We start from the raw sequence: 21,370 nt of genomic DNA on the forward strand, positions 1-21,370 counted from the left end.
TTTGTACTGGGATCAAACTCACATCCTTGCACTTGCAAGGCAGGCAGCAGAACCACCGAGCTAAATCCCCAGTCTTTTGGTTGTTTTTGAGACAGGGTCTTGCTTTAGCTCAGGCTGGCATCGACTTACCATGTGGCCCAGGCTGGCCTTGAACTCATGGTGATCCTCCTGCCTCAACTTTGAGTGGTGGTGTAACAGGTGTGTACTACCATGCCCAACTTTCTTTTTAAAAAATTTTACGGCACTGGGAATTGAAGCCAGGGCCTAGTACACTCCAGGCAAGTGCTCTACCACTGAGTTACATCTCCATCCCTGTTCAAAAATTTTCTATCCATGGTTGGTTGCATCCCCAGAGGTATAATCTGTGGAAGTGAAATCTGGGGATGCACAGGACCAATTTTACACACACACACACACACACACACACACACACACACACACACACACACTCAATTTACATAGTCATATGTTTATTAACAACAAGAATACATTCTGAAAATACATCAGACAATTTCACTGTTGTGTGAACATCACAGCATGTAGCTTTGACTTCACTAGGGGATGCAATATAATCTTATGGGATCGAGATCATATATGTGGCATGTCGCTGACTAAAAGTTAGTATGCACATGACTTTCAGTTTTTGGATTCCAAAATAATGCTTTTCAGATTCTTTATGGGTGAAGCAGCCATTCAGTTTCATTATAATATGGCCATTAAAGGCTATGATTAAACCATAGTAAATCTCTACCTAGCATGATGAAGGTAAAGATTTTTATAATAATTTATGTAGAGAAAAAGGACCAGGATCAATGATCACTCAAGAAGGAAAAGCTACAACATTTAAATTTTAAGTAGGCACTACACCTTTTCTTCTTTAAGGAGATGGGAACTATCTTTTCCAATGGGAAGGAGAACCTGAGCTTACATTTTATATCAGTGTACTAATCCTGTTTGTATTTGAAGAAGTTCCAGTGACTTAACCTTTTACAGTGCACTAATTTTTGTTGTTATTCGGAGGAGCTCCTTTGTAACATTCTCTATGTGCCAGGCCCTGTGATAAGCTTCTTGTATTATTACAACCCTCTTGTGAATTCAAATAATGCTGTATTTCAGATATATATAAATAAATAAAGGCTAAAAGAAGTGACATAATTTACCCAACTAGCAAAGACAAGTGGCAAACCTTTGAACTGAACTCATAAGCCTTTGCTTTTTTTGTTGTTGTTTTTGGTTTTTTGGTACTGCGGATTGAACTTGGGACCTTGCGCTTTCGAGGTAGGCAGCAGTACAACTGAGTTAAATCCCCGGCCATAAGCCTTTGCTTAAATAATTTACTACATGACTACTTAATTTATGATCTGGCAAAACCATGCTATCACAAAGAATTGGAAGTGGCTAGAGCTTTCTAGTCTAGGGAGTAGCAGATAGACCAACTTTTATTAAAAGCAAGAATGTTATATTCACTTCAAACTGTGGGTAGTATTGAGAATTAAAAGTTATAATGCTAAGATTCTTACATGGTCAAGATGTTTCCATTCATCAGCCCATTCCCTCTCTGTCAAACGGTGGTCTACCAATTCATCCTGATAGCCTCCATTTAGACCTATTAGAAATTAGAGATTAAATTTTAGCACACTATTAAGAAAATGCTTCACAATAAAATGTGAGACTACGAAATGTCATAACCAAGTAAGGATGTGTATTCGGATTATAGAAAATGTTACCAAAATACATGGTGAATGTTTAAATCAAATTTAGTATTGTAAGACACATTATCATTACCCCCCTCAAAACATTCCCCTTTCTAACACACTTATCCCTCTGTTCTTGCCACTTCATGAAACAGTTACAGAAGTTCTCTTTCATAATAAAAAACACAGTATGATCAAAATTACACTGAGGGTGGGGATTTAGCTCAGTGGTGTCACTGCCTGTCTCACAAGCACAGGGTGCTGAGTTTGATCCCAGGTTCCGCAAACAAAACACAGTGGGATCAGCAAGGCATGGCGGCACACACCTATAAACCCAAAACTTGGGAGGGTGAGGCAGACAGGCTGCCATGAATATAAGCCCAGCCTGAACCACAGAGAAAGACCCTGTCTCAGAAAGTTAAAATATGATCCCTGGTACCATTAAAAAACAAACAAACAAACAAAAAAAATGGGTCAGGGATTTAGCTCAGTGGTGCTGCTGTCTGCCTTGCAAGGGCAAGGTTCCAAGTTCGATCCCCAGTATCCCCCCAAAAAAACCCAGGGAAACAACTACAAACCTCTAAAATAGACCTACAGAAGTTACAAGAGTAATAAGAATTATCATATATCTTTCATACATATTTCCCAAATACTAATATTTTATTCTTGGTTTCATTTCATTCTCTATTTTCTGATCCATTTAAAAGTAAGTGATACCTTTTAATTCTTCAGTGTATTTATTAGAATTCGTTCAGTTTTAACCCCCACTCATTATTATATATATTTTATTACTTTTTTAGAATTCTTTCTTGATATTTCTAGCATATTATGATGGCAAAAAGATATCAAGTGGGCTGGGGATTTAGCTCAGCAGTGCCGCTGCCTGCCTTGCAAGCACAAGGACCCAAGTTCGATCCCCATGGTATGGAAAAAAAAAAAACAAAAAAAAAACGAAGTGAGCTCAGTATCAAATGAGAAAAACTGTAATGGCAATATTCTCCTTCACATATAAATTTTTATGTGTGGTATTAGGAATTGAACCCAGAGCCTTTGCACTTGGCTATATTCTTAGCCCTTTTATATTTTGCAATACTGAGGTCTGAACCCAATGTCTCTGAACTGAGAGTTACAACCCTCGCTCTCTTTTAAATTTTTCATTTGAAACAGTGTCTCACTAACTCATTAAGTTGTCTGGGCATAGCTTGAACTTTCCAGTCTCCCAAAGTGCTGGGATTACAGGTAGGTGCCACCATACCCAGCTGACATTGTTTTATCTTGTTTATTTTTTGTGTTTTTGCTATGTAGTTCCGACTGGCTTTGAACTCACTGTGTAGACTGGGCCTCAAACTCATGGTGATTCTCCTACCTCAGTCTCCTAAATTTTGGGATTACAAACTTGCATTGCCGTGCCCAGCTGTTTTATGTTAACAGAAGGAAAAAAAAGTAATGACAGTTTTATTTAATTTTCTCATTGAGAAGTAAAGAAATCTAGATATTCTGTCTCAATTTAAAGCATTACCATGCTATCTAGGTCACTTACCAAGATTGTGGTGCCTCTCACGAACTTCCCGATGTTCTAGCATCTTGTTGGGTTCCCGATACAGGTGGGAAGTTGCAATATCTTCTAAGGTGTAGTGCTGAAGAGGTGGAGGAGTAGGATGGAACTGGCCCCCTGGATTCATAAGAGGCACAGTGAGGGCAGGACTATGCCGAGGAGCAGGGCTGATGGTACACACTCTCTTGGCAGGAGGTTCAGGAGGAACAGTATCTCTATCAAAATTACCTTCTTCTCTCCTGTAGAAGAACCAGACATGGTATCTTTGTCATCAAGCATTCATGCAGACATTTCCTAAGCACTGGCCTATTTTGTATGATGCTACACACAGTACTTTCCCAAGCAGGAAAACTGTAAGAAAGGGTTTTCTTTTTTTGGTACTAGGGATTGAACCTAGGTCCTTTGTATATGATATGCACATACTTACACTTCCAGCCTTTCTAAGGAAAGGTTTATTTCCCCCTTTTTTGATTGGTTTTTGGATTTTGGATAGAGTTTCCCTATGTAGTTTTCTTTCTTTCTTTTTGGTACTGGGGATCAAACTCAGATCCTTGTGATTACAAGGCAGGCACTGGTCCCTATGTAGTTAAGGCTGACCAGTGTCTCACTATGTAGCCCAGGCTGGCCTAGAACTCACAGCAATCCTCCCATATTGGCCTTTCAAGTGCTAGGATTATAAGCACATGTCACCATGCCCACTGGCTGTTTATTTTTGAGACAGGGTCCCATTATATAGTTCAGGCTGGCCTCAAACTCTTGGTAGTCCTGACTCAGACCTGTGACTGCTGGGATTATAAGCATTTACTACCATGCTAAAACTGCCTTTTTTTCTTTTTGAGACAGTCTCCACATGTTGAACAGGTTGGCCTTGAACTCCTGGGCTTAAGTGATCCTTTTGTTTCAGCCTCTAAAGTTGCTTCGACTAAGGATTTGTTCCCAACATGCCCAGCTTAAGAAAGGTTTGATGTGAGGCTTCAAGTAGGCTAAGGTAGGAGGATCACCTTGAGTTTGAGGATATCCTGGGCTACACAGTGGGTTCAAGGCCAGTCTAAACTGCATAACTAGACCTGTCTCAAAAAATTCAATTACTGGGCTGGGTATTTAGCTCAGTGGGCCGCGTTGCCTGCTTTGCAAGCTCAAGGTCGCAAGTTCAGTTCCTGGTATCAAAAAATCCCCAAACAACACCAAAATAAAAAACCCAAAAAAACCCAAAACTGAATCATTGGGCTGGGGATTTAGCTCAGTGGCATTGTGCCTGCCTCACAAGCACAAGGTCCTGAGTTCGATTCCCGATACGCCCCCCCAAAAAAATCCAGGAAAGGATAGTGTTTCCCTGAGTTCTTTGAGCCAGTGGAGAAAATTAATCAAACTTGAGGAAGGTGTTTATAGGAAGCCAGATTTTTTTTAGAGATTCAGAAGCACAGGAAAAACAACCTAGAGCTTGTGATTAGCCTCTGAAGGGAGTGGGCAGTCTTTTTTTAATTATTCTTTTTTTTTTTTTTTCAGACAAGGTCTCACTCTGCAGTTCAGGCTGGCCTTGAAGTAGTAGCAGTCTTCCTGCCTCTGCCTCTGGAGTGCTGAGATCGCAGGCGTGTACCACTAGGCCCAACATGAGTGGGGAGTCTTAGTGACTGAGCCTTCAACCTGTCCATGTCCCTTACAAATCTGACTGCTTGCTTAATGCATGGGGGAAAATTCCCACACATTTGATCAAAGAAGTCTTTTGTGTTGATGGTTGAATAGGAGAAATTGAGTTTTTTTTGCTTCTGATGCAATGGATCCTATTTCTCACTAAGGGTGCGCAGAGTCCTCTTTAGTGAGGGAAAAAGCAAAATCAATCTTGGTTACGCATCTACAACCCCAGGGATCTAATTCTTTGTTTCTTTTTGGGGTGGGTGGGGGGGTACCAGAGATCGAACTCTAGACCTTCCACTTGCAAGGCAGGTGGTGGCAGCACTGAGCTAAATCCCCCGCCCTCAGACCTGTAAGTCTTTCTTTCATAAGCAAAGGGAAATCAGAAGTTCTAGAAAAGCAAGAACAGCACATCTCTTCTCACCTCTCCGGACTGGGCCTCTTTCCATTTCCATGTACCTCCATGAGCAGCTCAGAAGAGTCGGCAGGAGACGCGATACTGGTGTTAAGCAGAAGGTGTTCGTGCTGGGCCAAGTACTGGGATGGGGTCTGCTTGGCAGCGCGAGCGCAGTGCAACAGTTCTCTCTGCAGCAGGGGCAGGTTGGCCTTGAAAAGAAGAGGCAGTTTTCCCAGTGCTGGGCCCTATACAAAAGGGATTAGCACCTCAAAGGGCTTTCAACAATGCAGGTAACACAAGACAAAGGCACTGCTCTCCAAGTCAGTAACATTCTTATCAGCCTCTTTTGTGAGGTGACACCTAGTATCCTGTACTTGAATTACTGATTAACTTGTTTCTGGCCCTAAGAAGATGTAAATCCTAAAAAGAACTGCGACTCTTTTACCTTTCTTTGCAGTTGTATACAGTCAAACCTCAATAAAGATTTTAGAACATAATTTGAAAACACACTGTTTTTAAAAAGTTTGGCCAGTTAGAAAATTGCTACTACCTACTTTTAAGTAGGAGAAATTCCTTCTTAACTCTACATTATAAGGCTTGACTTCTCTCTTCTGAATCCCAACCCATCACTGACATTACTCCATCTTCTTGTTCTCTGGAGAGCTACCCTAGAATTCTGTATACTGGGATTATTCTGGAACATGAGGTTTTGAAAAGGAGTATAAGAAGTAATGTAATCTGTGAAAAGAGAATTAATTAAATAATGATATTCCTTAACTCTTATGCAGAAAACCTTTAACGGGAACAAATCATTAAAAAAAAAATCCCTCTACTCATCTTTTAAACTTCAGAATTCTAATTTATTCCATCTAAAGAACTTGCTTTTTTCATATCTCTTTTATTAAGGAAAGCATAAAGAAGATTTATATTTTTCTCCCTAAATTTAAACATAATGCAGGCTGAGCTCATAATAGAAGCCTTCATTATATCAAGGGACAGACCAAAAAAAAAAAGGGGGGATTTTAATACATGCAAGTAGTCATCCCTTCACCGAGGGTTAATTTAGATTTAGCAGGTACCATAATTAGTGACTGTTTTAAAGCAGAACTGAAAAACCCAAGATGCTAGCCAAAAAGCTGCCATAACAACCTACCTCATGCTGCTTTCCAAAATAATAGAGTTAAGAATAGGGAAATTTGAAAATACAAAACACTTTTTAAAAGTCTGTTTTATAATTGCAATCCTGTTGCAACCATAAAAACTTAACTGGAAAAAAATATTGCATCAAATCTTTACATTTGTGATGTGTCCTTTGGTGAACAAAAATGCAAATTGTTTTCTGCTAACATGGAATTTCATTAATCTTTCTTGGTTCTAGAGGCTTGGAGAAATAACTCTTAGTGAGTTTGACCTATGAAAAGGGACCCAGAGAGAGAAAGCACCCTGTATTCTGTCTGGAAAAGGCTATAAGCTGCTTGGGCTACATGGCTCTATGCTGTTAGAATAGAGCACAACATGGGCTCTGCACCTTGGAAATTACACATTTTCCTTCCTCTATGTTTACTATGCTCCAGTTCAAATGATTTTTGTAATTTATTTTTTTGCAGTGGTGGAGATGGAACCCAGGGCCTCCCACATGCTAGGCAAGTCTTTACCACTAAGCAATATCCTCAAAATGTTTTAAAATCTGGTATAAGTACTTTAATAAGATGAGTCATTTTTTGGATATTGACAGTTTCTTAGGAAATAATCAGGTGAAAGAAAAGGGGACATATTTACTTGGCTAAAAAATATGAGCCTGTGTGAGTCAAGTGGCAAAAATTCAAGATATTATTATATAAGTGGGGTGTGGTGACTCATGGCTGTAATCCCAACACACAGGAGACAAGGATCTTGAGTTTGAGGCCAGCCTGGACTACAGGGCTACCTACTGAGCCCATCTCAAAAAACTAAGTAAAAAAATTTTTCACAAATATTGTGCTGACAAAATTCAATAGATACTGGGCCAGGGATTTAGCTCAGTGGCAGTATGCCTGCATCACAAGCACAAAGTCATGAGTTCAGTCCCCCGTACCAAAAATGAAAAAATTCAACACGCACTAACAACCGAGTACAGTTTTTTTTTATAATATTAATCTATTGCTAATGAAAAGAATGACTGGGTGCAGTAGTACACACCTGTAAAACTATCTACTTAGGAGTTCAATTCCCCAGTGCAGAGTGGGATATATGACAACATTTAGTTTAACTGGGATTCATGTTACTTATTTCCTATCACCAAGTCAATGGCAAATGTTCCCCTGTAAAAACTATTCTTAGCTCTACAAAACCGTATTATGGGCTGGATCTGGGTTATAGTTCACTCGACCTGGTGGAAAACAAACTGATCATCTGACTAGTCTTTTCGCTGCCCTTGTGCTATTTTACAACTCTGTAACTTCTAGATAAATGATACTGATATGAAATAACTTGTCAAATTATGTCTGTGAGAAGTTCAACCAATTTCCCTTGCTTATTGTAGAAGACGTTCATTTCACCTGTGTTTGTACAGTTTGATCTGTAAATGTGTCTGCTATCTGGATGCTCCTCTGAATTGGCTGTGAATCTTATTGATTTCTGTCATTAATTATGTATTGAATAAAATCTTTGACAGCTTCATTTTCTTATCTGTATGAGTCAGTCATAATCTTACCTATTTTGGAAAATTACCATTTAATTGGAGAAAACAGTAACTTCAGCGGGAAAGCATGGCAAAAATCAATTTTACAAAGTGACTGAAGTCAACATTATTAAGGATAAAAAGTTGCTATATGTCTTCTGAAGGATACAGTGATGCCTTTTACTATTCAGGCCAAAAAAATGCGTCACTTATTCTAATTATGAGAACGCTTCAGAACAAAACAGAGGTTTATTCTATTAAACAAGCTATATTTTTCTTTCTTTTTTTGTACAGGGGATGAACTTGGGACCTTGTGCTTGCGACGCAGTCGGCAGAACCACTGAGCTAAATTCTGGGCCCAAGCTATATTTTTCTTTTTTTATTGTTGTTTTTTGAGACAGGGTCTCACTATGTAGTTGAGACTGCCCTGGAATTCACTTTGTAGCCCAGGCTGGTCTCGAACTCACAGCGATCTTCCTGCCTCAGCCACCCAAGTGCTGGGATCACAGGCGTGCACCACCATGACCAGCTGTATTTTTCAAAAAATGTAAAGCACATAAAAAGATGGGAAATGTTCCATATTAAAGTGGACTAGGACTAGAGAGACAAATAAAATGAAACAAGTGATCCTGAGTTATATCCAGCTTTACAAAAAAACATGGGTTTTTTGTTGTGTGTGTGTGTGTGTGTGTGTGTGTCTGTCTGTCTGTCTGTCTGTCTGTCTGTCTGTCTGTCTGTCTTTTTTCCTGTAAAGAACATTAATGGGAAACCATTAAAACATAAAGAAGGACTACAGGTCAGATAAATAGTATTGTATGAATATTTCCTTCCTTCCTCTTTGCTCCCACCTTCTCCCTTCCCTAGGCCTTGAGGCCAGGGCCTTTGCCCTGAGCTACATCATCCCCAGCCTTATTATTATTATTTAGTTTTTTTTTTTGAGATAGCATCTTGCTAAGTCAAATTGGCCAGATGGGGCTTTAACTTGTGATCCTCCTGCCTCAGCTTCTCAAACTGCTAGGATTATAGGGATGTGTCACCACATCCAGTTTCAACACTATCTGCAGGTTTCCCCCTCTGGTACTAGGGACTGAGAACACAGGGTTGTCACACTAAATCACCTCATCCCTTTTTTCAAATAGGGTCTTACTAAATTTCCAAATTGCCAAAACAAAACAAACAAAAAAAAAACCCAAGTTGTCTAGGCCAGGCTTGAACTTGTTATTTTCTTGCCTCATTATTCCAGAGTTCTGGAATTGCAGACATGCATTACCGTGCCCGGCAGCAGTTTATTCTCAAACAGTTCTGAAGAAAAACAAAAATAATGGTGTGGTAATATGTCAACATTTGGAGAAGTTGGGTGAAGGTTATAGAAAAATTTTATTGTATCATTTTGCAGCTTTATCTGTAAGTGTGAAATTTTAAAATAAAGGTTTAGAGCAGGGGATTTTGCTCAGTGGTTCTGGCGACTGCCTTGCAAGCACAAGGACCTGAGAGTTTGATCCCCGGTACCAAAAAAATAAATAAATAAAATAAAGGTTTAAGAAGGAAAAAATGGAAACAAAGCCTCTGCATATAGGGAGGGGAAGGAAGGGAGGTGGGGAAAAAAGAGGCAGGATATATCATATACAAGTGCAAATTCCCTATGATGAGTGTTATCATTATGTATATCTAAAATGTACTAATGTGTTGCTTAAAAAAAAATGTTTTAAAAAGACCCACATTCCATATAAATATAATACTGCCTCACTTATCAAGTAAAAGCAATGATTTAGAACAGTGTCCCCAAAAGTTATGTTCCAGGAACAGTAATTCCTGAGGATATTATGAAGACTAAATAAACAGGGCTTGGGGAGACACAAATACATATTGCTCAGTCACATCCTCCAACCTCAGAGTAAGTTCAAACCTCAGAGGCCTCTCCTTTCCTTACAGCTCCACTCAGGTAAAACATACTCTTCTCCCTCTGGTCATATTCAAAAGATTTAGTGGCTAGCAATCTCTTCAGCATACAGCTACCCGCCACACCCCTAGCCCATTTACCTCTTCCTCTGGAACTACTTGTCCTTGCAAGCATTACCAATAGTACACACAGAACCCAACTCAAGGCTCCTGAAATTTCATTTCCTCAAGCATCAGGCTTATTTGCAGACTAGACTCACATCTCCTTACCAGTCCAAAATAAAATAAAATAAATACTTAAGAAGATGGCAAGCTGCCCTAATTTTGATCCCATTAACAGGGATCAGTAGAACACTTCAGGAAATACTGAAGATAAATTACATTCAGTAGTTCTCATAGAATTACCTTGAGAAATGGAATCACAAAAGGACGAAGAGGAAAATTTGTGGCCTCTTGGAGCTTGCAATGGAATTCTTCAATAGTCACTGTTGAGTTCTGTAAAGATAAACAACGTTATTCAATTTGCAAAATTGGACACTGACCCACACAGTTATGAATGCTTTTAATCCTAAGGAAAACGATAGTTCCAAGGATACAATCATGAACGCTGATCCCATGCAAAGGTGAGAGGAATTCTGTTTCCTTAATGACAGAAATTTCACCTCAATTCTTATCTCCAACACCTTTAATGCCACTCTCTGTTCTCCTTTGTCCACTTGTGTTATAGAATAGGCTGCCCAGGGCCAAGGATGTAGAGCTCAGTGGCACAGTGCTTGCCTGGCAAGTGCCAGGTCCTGAGTTTGATTCCCAGCACAGGGTAGGGGGGTACTGCCTTCAAGTGCTGAGTGTACACATCAGAATAAAACAAAATAGACAAAGCACTATTTTTATTATCAGAAAAGTTACTAACACTTCTGTTTGTTCTCAAAAGTCTAGGCTTTCAAATAGAAATGAATCTCAGCTAAGGGAAATGAGCAAATAAAAATATTTTTTTCAAAGTTTATAAAGTATTTTTATTTCAATTTCCTAAAACAATAAGCTAAAACAAAAAGCAAAAACTTAAGCGTTTATGGGGGGGGTACTGGGGACTGAATGAAGGGCCTTTACATTGAGCTACATCTTTAGCCTCCCCCCGCCCGCCTTTTTTTTTGGTTCAAGGGATTGAACTCTGGCCCAATTGCAAGGCAGGCAGTGAAACCATTGAGCCAAATCCCTGGCCCATTAGCCACTTTTATTTTTTGGGACCAGGTCTTGCTAAATTGCCTAGGCTGGGCTTAAACCTGCAATCAGCCTCCTAGAGTGCTGGATCACACTGTGTACACTACCACACCTAGTTTATTTGAACACTTTTGTTTGTTCATTTTGATTTTACTATGTAGGTCAGACTGGCCTTTTAACTCACTGTTGTATTGCCCAGGCTGGCCTCAAACTCAGAGCAATCTTCCTGCCTCAGTCTCCCAAGTGCTAGGATTACAGGAGTGTGCCACTATGTCTACCAAGTTTATCCAATTTAATTATGTTAAATGAAAATATCTGAACACTTTATCTTATTTCACAACAAAATTTTTCAATGTCTGAAAAATAATTTAAAAAATTCTTTAAATTAAGTACTTATTTGAAGTATATGACATTTGTAAATTCAGTCAAATTAATCAATAATATTTGTAGTCAGGAATAAAAAGAGGCCTCTGATGAAGGGAGAAAGGTGCCTGGATAGAGAGTATGGTGGCATTGTCTAAAAGTTTCTGTCTTGCTTGGTCGCTCCTTTCTTGTTTTTTGGGATAGAAAGAGGCATTTTATCTTTATTTTATTTTATTTTTTGGTACTGGGGATTGAACTTGGGACACTGCACTTTTGAGGCAGGCAGCAGAACCACTGAGCTAAATACCCAGCCTGACAAGCATTTTAAATTGTTCTCACTGGTGTTACCAAGTTATCAGTTTTTGCACACAGCCAATTCGGGATATATTAATAAAAACAAAGCCTAGGTAACTCACTGGTATGCTGTTCCTCGGGTCCTACGGTCGTCGGCGAGCCCATTATCTTCTTTCTATCTTTAAGAGTTCTTATTGTTTATTATTTTATTATTTTTTTGTTTTAAAAAACATTTTAATTTTTATTATTCCATGTCTGCCATACATAATGATTACATTTACTGTGGATTTTTAAAATATATACAAAGTATCCAGGGCATCTTACTCTACTTATCAGGAGAAATAAGAGAAGTATACCTTTCTATTTTGCCTCTAAAGCAGAATACAACTTAATTCTTAATGACTATATAAAATTCCTTTAAACAGATGAAATTTACAAAGGACAATAAAGATCTAGTGGCTTCAATTTTAAGTTAATTGGAACTAATTATCTTTTTGGGGAAAGAAGGGGAAAGGTATTGGGAATAAAACTCATGGCCTTACACATGATAAGCAAGCAAGCTACCACCCTACATCTCTAGGCCTAAACTCATTATCTTTTTGCGTGGGGGGATGACACTGACACAAGAGTCTTATTATGTAGTTCAGGCTGACCTTGAACTCTTAGCAATCCTCCTGTATCAGCCTCCCCAGTACTGAATTAACTTTTTTTTTTTTTGATACCAGGGATTGAACTCCGGACCTTGTGCTTATAAGGCGGCCAGAACCATTGAGCTAAATCCCTAGCCCTGAATTGATTACCTTAATGCATGATCTTGTTTATTATTTTCTTAGGATGAATTTTTAAAAAGTGAAACTGGTGAGTCAAAGAACTATTAAGTTTCAGGGATTTGAAGTACTGCTAAACTATCTTCCAAACTATATCCTACAAACAAGGAGACATATATTAAGCCTGCAGTAGAAAACTGCCCCGCCTGGACTTTAGTATAGTTAGGGAGTACCAACATCCTACCTCTTTGTACACTGGTGACACAGGCTGCAGATAAGTGAACATCAGCTACTTGACTGTGTCTTAAAATTTTGGCTAATGAAGTTTTCATCACCTGGAAAGACTGATTCCACTTATATTTTCTTACCAAAATAGTACTGACATTTATTGTAATAAAACATGGAGATACTTGGTTGATTTAGACAAATTCAAATTTAACGCTACGAACATGTTAACTTTCCTTCTAATGGGAATTTTATTTCTCTCTCTCTAATGTTTTGTTCTTTTCTTTTCGGTTTTTTGAGACAGAGTCTCACTATGTACCTGAGACTGACCTGGAACTCACTATGGAGCCCAGGCTGGTCTTGAACTCAAAGTGATCCTCCTGCCTCAGCCTCCCAATGCTGGGATCACAGGCATGCACTACCACACCCTGCTATTCTCTCTAATCTTTATGTTTTTTCTTAGACTGAATTAAAAACAAATGCACATTCATATCCACTTCCTGATCTCAGAAGGAAACCAGTAACCATGATAATTGCTATAGGTTTTTCGTTTATATATAACCATCATGAGATTTAAGAAGTCCTTGCTTCCTTCTTTGCAAGTTTTTTTTTCCCCTTCCAAAATTAATTACAAGGGTGATTTAGCTCAGTGATGCTGCTGCCTGCCTTGCAAGTGCAAAGTCCTCAGTTTGATCCCCAGTACCAAAAAAAAATTACGAGACAGGCAGATCACACCATAAGTTCGAAGTCAGCCTGGACTAGACAGTGAGTTCAAGGCCAGCCTGAACTGCACAGCAAGACCTTGTCTCTAAAAAAAAAAAAACAAAAAAAAAACAAAAAACAAAATAAGCATTACAGTTAACAAAATTTTTTCCTGTGTATTCTGTTAACCTAAAGTTTCAATAGTAATGTTAATGAAAATCCCAGCAGGTTAAAATATCAACTGGCATTAACACTTAGGGAAACTGTATGGTCTTCTGTACTAAATTTGCATAAATGAATGCCCTATATAAGCAGAATTTCATTGCTATGTGCATTGCATACACATCCAAGAATGTTTATAGGAACATTATGTATAATGGTGCCTACACAGAAAGAGTTAACAGAACAAACCTAAAATTGCTTCTAAAAGGCCTGCTCATAAGGTTGAGCCATTAGCAGGCATCTATCAGTAGGAACCTGGATGACAAGTGGTTTCCCTCACTAATACAAAGCCCCTAACAAAAAAGTTTGAAGCAGCCCAGTGTCCAATGATAGAAAAATAGATACAAAATGTAGTGTGTATGTGCAATACAATATACATTAGTCTTAAAAAGAAGGAAATTCTAATATATGTTACAACCTGGCTGAATCATGAAATTATGGCTTGGAAAAGATTTATACATACAGTGAAAATGTAGAAGCGACCTCACAGTCCATCAACAGATGAGTGAACAAGTAAAATGTAGTATAGCTATGCAATGGAATGTTATTACTCAAATTTAGAAAGGAAATAGCCAGGAGTGGCTGTGCATACCTGTAATCCCAGCTCTCTGGAGGGTGAGGCAGGAGGATCACAAATTCAAGATCAGCCTGGGCTGATGAGACCAAATCTCAAAAAAGGAGGGGAACTGGACATGGTGGCACACACCTGTAATCCCAGCACTTGGGAGGCTGAGGCAGCAGGATTGCTGTGAGTTCAAGATCAGCCTGAACTACATAATGAGTTCCAGGCCAGTCTCAACTACATAGTGAGACCCTGTCTCAAAAAACAAAAAAAAATTAAAAACCAAAAGTGGGAAGGGCAGGGGGTTTAGCCTAGTGGTGCTGCCACTTGGCGCAAGGTCCTGAGTTTGATCCCCAGTACCAAAAAGAAAAAAAAAAAAAAAAACAAAAAAGGAGAAGACCAGGGATGTAGGTTTGTGCAAAGGCTCTAAATTCAATTCCAAGAACAACAACAACAACAAACAACAAGGAAAACGAAAATGAGGGCCGGGGATTTAGCTCAGTGGTTCAGGTGCCTGCTGCACAAGTGCAAGGATCGGAATTCAATCCCTGGTATCAAAAAAAAGAGAAAAGAAAATTAAAAAGAAAAAGGGGGAAATACTGACACACTACCATAGGGATAAACCCTGAAGACATGTTCAATAAAACTGGAATAGTCAAGTTCAGTTACTACAGAAAATGGAAGAATGGTAGTTACCAGCAGCTTGAGGGAAGAGGAAATGGACAAGTTTCTTTTTGGTGGCACCAGCAAATGAACACAGGACCTTGTGCTTGCCAGGCAGGTGTGGTGCCACTGAGCTTCCACCCTGGTCCTTAATGGAATGGTTTTAGTACTACAAGATGAAGAGTATTCTGGAGATGGATGATAGTGATAGTTGCAGAATAATATGAATGTACTTAATGTCATCAAACTGTAAACCTAAACACTGTAAAAATGATAAATGTTATGTTGTATGTATATTCCACATAAATGTTTTAAAAGGCAATTCTTTGTGATGCTCTTAGGTACTAAGTATACAATGGTAAACAAGTTGGTTTATATAAAAATAATTACATGAAATACCACTTAAAAATAAAATACCACTTAATTCTTTACTTAAGGTGGTACTTTTATATCCTTCTATTAAAAAAAAGTGTGGTCTTTTTTTGTTTTTTGAGGCAGCAGGGTCTCTGTATGTACTTCAGGATGGCATTAAAGACATGGCTTATCCTCCTGCCTTTCCCTCAAGAATGCTGGAATTACAGGTGTGAACCACCACTCAGCAAAATTTTTTTTTGAGACAGGGTCCTGCTGTGCACTTCATGCTGGTCTCAAACTCACAGCAATCCTCCTGCCTCAGCATCGAGTGCTAGGACTACAAGGGTGGGTCACCATGCCTGGCCTTTTTTTGTTGCTGTTGTTGTGGCCATTTAAAATACTGATGTATGGGGCACGGTGGCATATGCCTTCAATTTCAATACTTGGGAGGCTGAGGCAGAAGGACTGCAGCAGGGTCGAAGCCAGCCTAGACTACACAGTGAGTTCAAGGCCAGAAAATAAAGAAAAAAAATATGGAAATGAAGGGAAGGGGAATATGGTGGTGTGAGCCTGTTAATGAGCCAGCCCTCTGAGAGACTGAGCCAGGGGAATCACAAGTTTGACTCCTGCCTCAGCAACTTAAAATAACCCTATCTCGCTGGGGCTGGGAATTTGGCTCAGTGGTTCTGCAGCCTGCTTTGCAAGTGCAAAGACCCGAGTTCAGTCTCTGGTACCAAACAAAAACAAAAACAAAAACCAAACAAACAAAAACAACCCTATCTCAAAATAAAAAAGGCTGAGGATACAGCTCAGTGTGAAGGCTCTAGGCTTGATCCTCCAGTACCACCAAATAATAAATAAATAGGCCTAGAGCACAGCTTCTAAGAAGCTTCTCTTGACAAAAACACTGTACATATGTTGTTGTATTTTCCTTGCTGGGGAGAGTGCATTCTGTGTGACCAACCATGAAAGGAAGACAGCATAAGGAAGTCTGTATACCAATTCCTCCAGACTCTGCCTGTGTCTCTTTCCTTTGAAATCCTGATATACATCCATACTATACCCTTGTAATAAACTTTAGTTATAAGTACAATTATAACCAAGACCTTCCATGTAAAGGTACAAGATCCCAATGATGAAAGTAACTGTACTATAAACCTAAAATGTACCAATAAACTCAATGAGAAAAAAAAAAAAAAAGTACAACTAAATGCAAGTCTTGTGAATCCTTCTAACAAGTCTCCAGATACGGGGAGGTAACAGGGACTCTGGCATTGCCCTAAAAACAAAGAATTCAAATGTCAAGGAACAAAAAGTATGTAAGCCTGTAAATCTAGCACTGTTTGAGGCTGAGTAGTAGGATAATAAATTTTGAGCCCAATTTGGGCAACTTAGCAAGACCCTGTTTCAAAATTAAACAAAACAAGGAATGTAGCTCAGTGCAGAAACCAGGGATTCTATCTCCATGAGTGTGGGAGTTTGTTTGAGCAAATAAGCCCTTACTATTATTATGAAAATAGGTTTGTATCTCAGTGAAGAATCCTGGGGAGTCCCAGTAGTCCCTGGAATTACACCTGGAGAATGTGACTTGAAGGACTGATACTGTGATTCATCTTTTCATTACATATACAGGCTAACATGCAAGAAGGACACAGAGTGGTTTTACTGGGATAAATCTTTAATTGATGTACAAATACTAAAAACTAGCAGCACTTCCCTTATGAACCCAGTCAAATTGCACCTAATTGTCAGTATCAGAAAACCGCTCATTTCAAAGGCTCAGGACAATCAGTATAAAAAGAAAAATATGTGTACCTGGAAAATTCCAAAGAGGAGGTAGAAAGGGGAGGGGAAGTAAAAAGAATTAGGGCTGGGATTTGGCTCAGTGGTTCACAAGCGCAAGGTCCCGAGTTCGATCCCCGTGTACCAAAAAAATTAATAAATAAATAAAAAGAATTAAAATATGTTTTATATATATATGTATATATATATACAACTCCCTATAATGAATATAAAGATTATGTACTGCAGCCAGGCATGGTGGCACATGTCTGTAATCCCAGCACTTGGGAGGCTGAGGCAAGAGAATCGCTGTGAGTTCGAGACCAGCCTGGACTACATACTGAGTTCCAGGTCAGTCTCAACTACATAGTGAGACCCTGTCTCAAAAAAACAAACAACAAAAAAAAGATTATGTACTGCAAACATACACTAATAAAAATTTTAAAAAGAAATAAAATTCCAACTGTACTGTCTACCTAGGATGTACCCATAAATTAAATTTAAAAAAAGAAATAAAATTCCAAAGAAACTGTTTATACATGAGGAGCTAAACAATGTAATTTCTTTGATATGAGACCATGAAAACTTGTAATTTCACAAATTATTTTTTTGAAAATTAAACTCACTACTTCTCTCTTTTCTTTGGTTTGGAAACAGTATGCCAGGCACTGAATATATTAAATTACAAATTGCATTAACTTGGTTGGACCTTAGCAGGGCTACTGAAACCAGTTTTAAGACAAACCTAAAGCTGCTTTTCAAACAGAAAGGTAAGTATTATACAGTTTTATTTCTTTGATAAACACTGTTATGAAACCTAAAATTCCATTTTATACAAATTATAACTAATCCAGTCCATAGAATTTGCCTCATTACTATAAAGTGGTATCTCAGTTCACAAGTGCATTTGTTTGAAAATAATTTGGTTTATAAACAGAAGCATTTGGCAAAATTTTGTTTTTATTTGGGAACTCTGGATAGGATGACAAACATGACCGTGGCTAACTCTCCTGCCTGAACATGATTGTGGCCATCTTTTCCAGTGTGGCATGAATTAAGTTTGTAAACTGAGGTACCATACTACTTTGGAAGTGAGCAGAAACATCTACAATTTCTCTGCTAGCTATGAATCTGACAGCTGTCAGGCAATGGCTGATAATGGCTGATGCAGTACTTACCACCAATGCTAGTACAAGTGATCGAACCTTCTCTCCAATCTCAGGAGAGATGTCATTTCCAAACTGCTGCAGAGTGGTAAGAAACCGTTTCAATTTGCTGAGCTGTCGAGCACCACACGTGGCTGGCAACTGCTGATTTGTCAGTGCTGATGATGTGGAAGAGGCAGGACCATTGCTGAATCTCTGTGGTGGGGATGGTGCACCATTCAGGTTAGGAGGAGAATGGTTGATACCATTGCTTACTAAAAGAAAGCCAAAGTGAGAGATTCAGTTTAAGCAAAACACAAGGGGCCTTTTGTTAACTTCTTTTTGTATTTTCCTTTACTGTAAAACACACACTAAAAGACCATGTAAAACCCTTTATTTCTGTCCTGAGATGGCTGTACAGTGAGATAGAATGTCAGGTAAAAAACTGAAACAGAGGGCTGGGGAATTAGCTCAGTGGTACCCACTGCCTGCCTTGAAAGTGTAAGGACCTGAGTTCAATCTCCTGTACCAAAAGGAACAACAACAACAAAAAACAACAACAAAAAAGCCAGGTGTGGTGGCTCATGCCTGTAATCCCAGCCCTCAGGAGGCTAAGGCAGGAGGATCGCTGTGAGTTTGAGACCAACCTGGGCTACATAGTGAGTTCCAGTTCAGTCTCAACTACATAGCAAGACCATGTCTCAAAAACAAAACAAAACAAAAACCAAAAAACCCCCAGTAACATGCAAATGTTAAAACAGACATGTAAACTCGGTATGGTGGTGCATGTCTGTAATCCCAGCACTCTGGGAGGTGAGGGAGGTTGATCAAAAATTCAAACCCAGGCTGGGCGCACTGGTGCACACCTGCAATCCCAGCACTCAAAAGGCTGAGCCAACAGGATCTCTGTGAGTTCAAGACCAGCTCAGGTAACCGAGTTCAAAGCTAATTTGAAAAACACATTGAAACCCTGTCCCAAAAGAGTTGCAGATATAATTCAGTGCCAAAGACTTGGGTTCAATCTCCAGTACTAGACAATGAGAAAGATCTAAAATAAAAACAAAAACAAAACCCAAACACTGTAACTAGTAATGTGTGAGTGTTCAAGTTGCTCTATATGTCCTCACCAAAACTTGGTATTTCATTTTGATCATTCTGGTAATACAGAATGGGTTTTAGTTTGCATTTCCCTGATTGCCCAGAGTCAGGTTCCTATTATATGTTTATTGGCTAATGTACTTGTTACAGACTGTATTGTGTCCCCTCAAAAACTGCTATGATGAAGTCTTAAACTTCTCTACCTCAGATTTTAGCTCTATTTGGGATAAGGAATTGAAATAGTGGCAAAGGTTAAAGGAGGGCATATTCGTGGAGCCTAACTCATAGGACTGGTGTCCTTGCAAGCAGAGGAAGAGACAGTGGGATCACCTATGCGCAGAGGAAAAGCCATGTGAGGGCACAGAAGACAGGCATCCACAGCCCAAGAAGCAAACTTACCCCTTCATCCTTAACTTCTACTCAGCTGAACGGTAAGAAAACAGGATACCCAGTGACACAACACTTTGTTAACGGCAGCCTCAGAAAATTAATACTATTACATTCTCTTTTAGAGTCCTGGAACATTTTTAGAAATAATTCTGTAATTTTATAAAATATACATGGAATCCTATAAATCAATACAATTTAAATTCATCAAGTGTAGTGGCATATGACTATAATCCCAGCAATCTGAGGGGCTGGGGCAGGAAGACCACAACACTGAGCACAGTCTGGGCAACCCAGTGACTTTTAGCAAGACTTTGTCTCAAATATCCAGTACTACAATTAAAAAATAAGTTAAAATCAAAGAAGTAGTGCCAGGGATTTAGCTCAGTGGTGCAGCTGGCTGTCACGCAAGCGCCAGGTCATGAGTTTGACCTGGTAACAAAAAATAAAAAAGACAAGAATCAAAGAAGTAAAGAAAAGAGTTACTTACTAGCCAAAGAGTAGGAAAATATTTAAATCACTTTTTCCCCAAATATCAAAGATAATTACAATTTTCAGAAAGAATAAGCAAGCTTTGTGTGTGTTGGTGGGGTGTCGGGAGAAATGAACCCAGGGCCCCAACTCTTTTTTTTTTACTTTGATATATCATCTTGTCAGGCATGCTAGTGCACTCCGAGGATCTTAAAGCAGGAGGACTGCAAGTTCCAGCTGAGCCAGGGCAATATATCGACTCAGAGACCCTGTTATAAAATGAAAAATAAAAAGGGCTAGAGCTGGGCATGGTGGTGCATGCCTATAATCCCAGCACTAGGGAGGCTGAGGCAGGAGGATCATTGTGAGTTTGAGGCCAACCTGAACTGCATAGCAAGACTCTGTCTCAACAAAATGAAACACAAAACAAACACCAAAAAGACTGGAGACTTAGCTTAGTTCAAAGAATTTGGGTTAATTCCCTGGTGCAGGGAAAAAAAGTGGAGGGGTAGGGACCTCACTCTTCCAAATCATCCAGGTGTGTGATCTTCTGGCCCCAGCACCCCTGAATGCTGGGATTGCAGGCATGTACCCCAAAGCCTGGTAATAGCATTTGAAATAATGACTAGTTCAGGTGGAAGGTTTAATGGAAATCAATCACATATCCAAATGTCACTCTGAACCATAAGCTCAAGTAACTAAGAGATCTCACATGCTGTAGGAGTAAAGGACACTGGTCTCGGTCCTCCAGGATTTACTGGCGGGAGGGGTGGCATGGTGGGTGGTGAGGATCTTGACTGTATCTTCACTTCCACAGGCGATCCAGGCATTGCTGGGACCCTTTTCTCTGAACCAACTGCAGAGAAGAAAACAAAAGGAGTTCAGAGTTTCTTATAAGACAATAAAAGTAGCAAAATCAAATTGAAATATCAACATATTCTCCTGGAGAGCTAAGAGGTTAAGAGCATGCTTAGTACAGTGATTGGAATGTTTGTTCCCAAAAAGGTATGTCCCTTATTTGGGAAAAGGGTCTTTGAAGATATAACTAAAGTAAGGCTCTTAAGAGAGGAAGATCATTCTGAATGGCATCATTAAAGAAAAGAGACGCAAATACAGCAGGAAATGAATGTGAAGAAAATGACAAACAACCATGTGATAATAGAGGTAGAGACAGGAGCAATAAATCTACAAACCAAGGACTGCCAAGAATTGTTAACCAGCACCAGAAGCTAGAAGAGCCATGAAACCAATTTCTGAGGTCCCAAGAAGTCAGCACTGCTG

General features: G+C 39.2%; 1 protein-coding gene across 3 annotated transcripts in view; it reads right to left on the reverse strand.

Moving 5' to 3' along the window:
- Cbfa2t2 (CBFA2/RUNX1 partner transcriptional co-repressor 2) overlaps positions 1–20,974 on the reverse strand; it is a 45,163-nt gene extending 24,189 nt beyond the window's left edge. For 2 of the 3 annotated variants that reach the window (XM_010628391.1, XM_010628390.1), the window contains exons 1-6: positions 20,802–20,974; positions 18,167–18,408; positions 10,242–10,331; positions 5,306–5,487; positions 3,235–3,488; positions 1,521–1,606 (exon numbers count right to left, since the gene is read on the reverse strand). In XM_010628391.1, the coding sequence (XP_010626693.1) occupies positions 1,521–1,606; positions 3,235–3,488; positions 5,306–5,487; positions 10,242–10,331; positions 18,167–18,408; positions 20,802–20,919 (972 nt within the window). In that variant the 5' untranslated portion in view covers positions 20,920–20,974. The remainder of the gene's footprint in view (positions 1–1,520; positions 1,607–3,234; positions 3,489–5,305; positions 5,488–10,241; positions 10,332–18,166; positions 18,409–20,801) is intronic. The other variant, XM_010628393.1, reaches the window with a different exon arrangement.
- Between the last annotated feature and the right edge of the window lie 396 nt (positions 20,975–21,370).

Source organism: Fukomys damarensis, unplaced genomic scaffold (genome assembly GCF_012274545.1).
Source record: "Fukomys damarensis isolate Sample0158 unplaced genomic scaffold, DMR_v1.0_HiC HiC_scaffold_22, whole genome shotgun sequence".
Classification (NCBI taxonomy): Eukaryota; Metazoa; Chordata; class Mammalia; order Rodentia; family Bathyergidae; genus Fukomys; species Fukomys damarensis.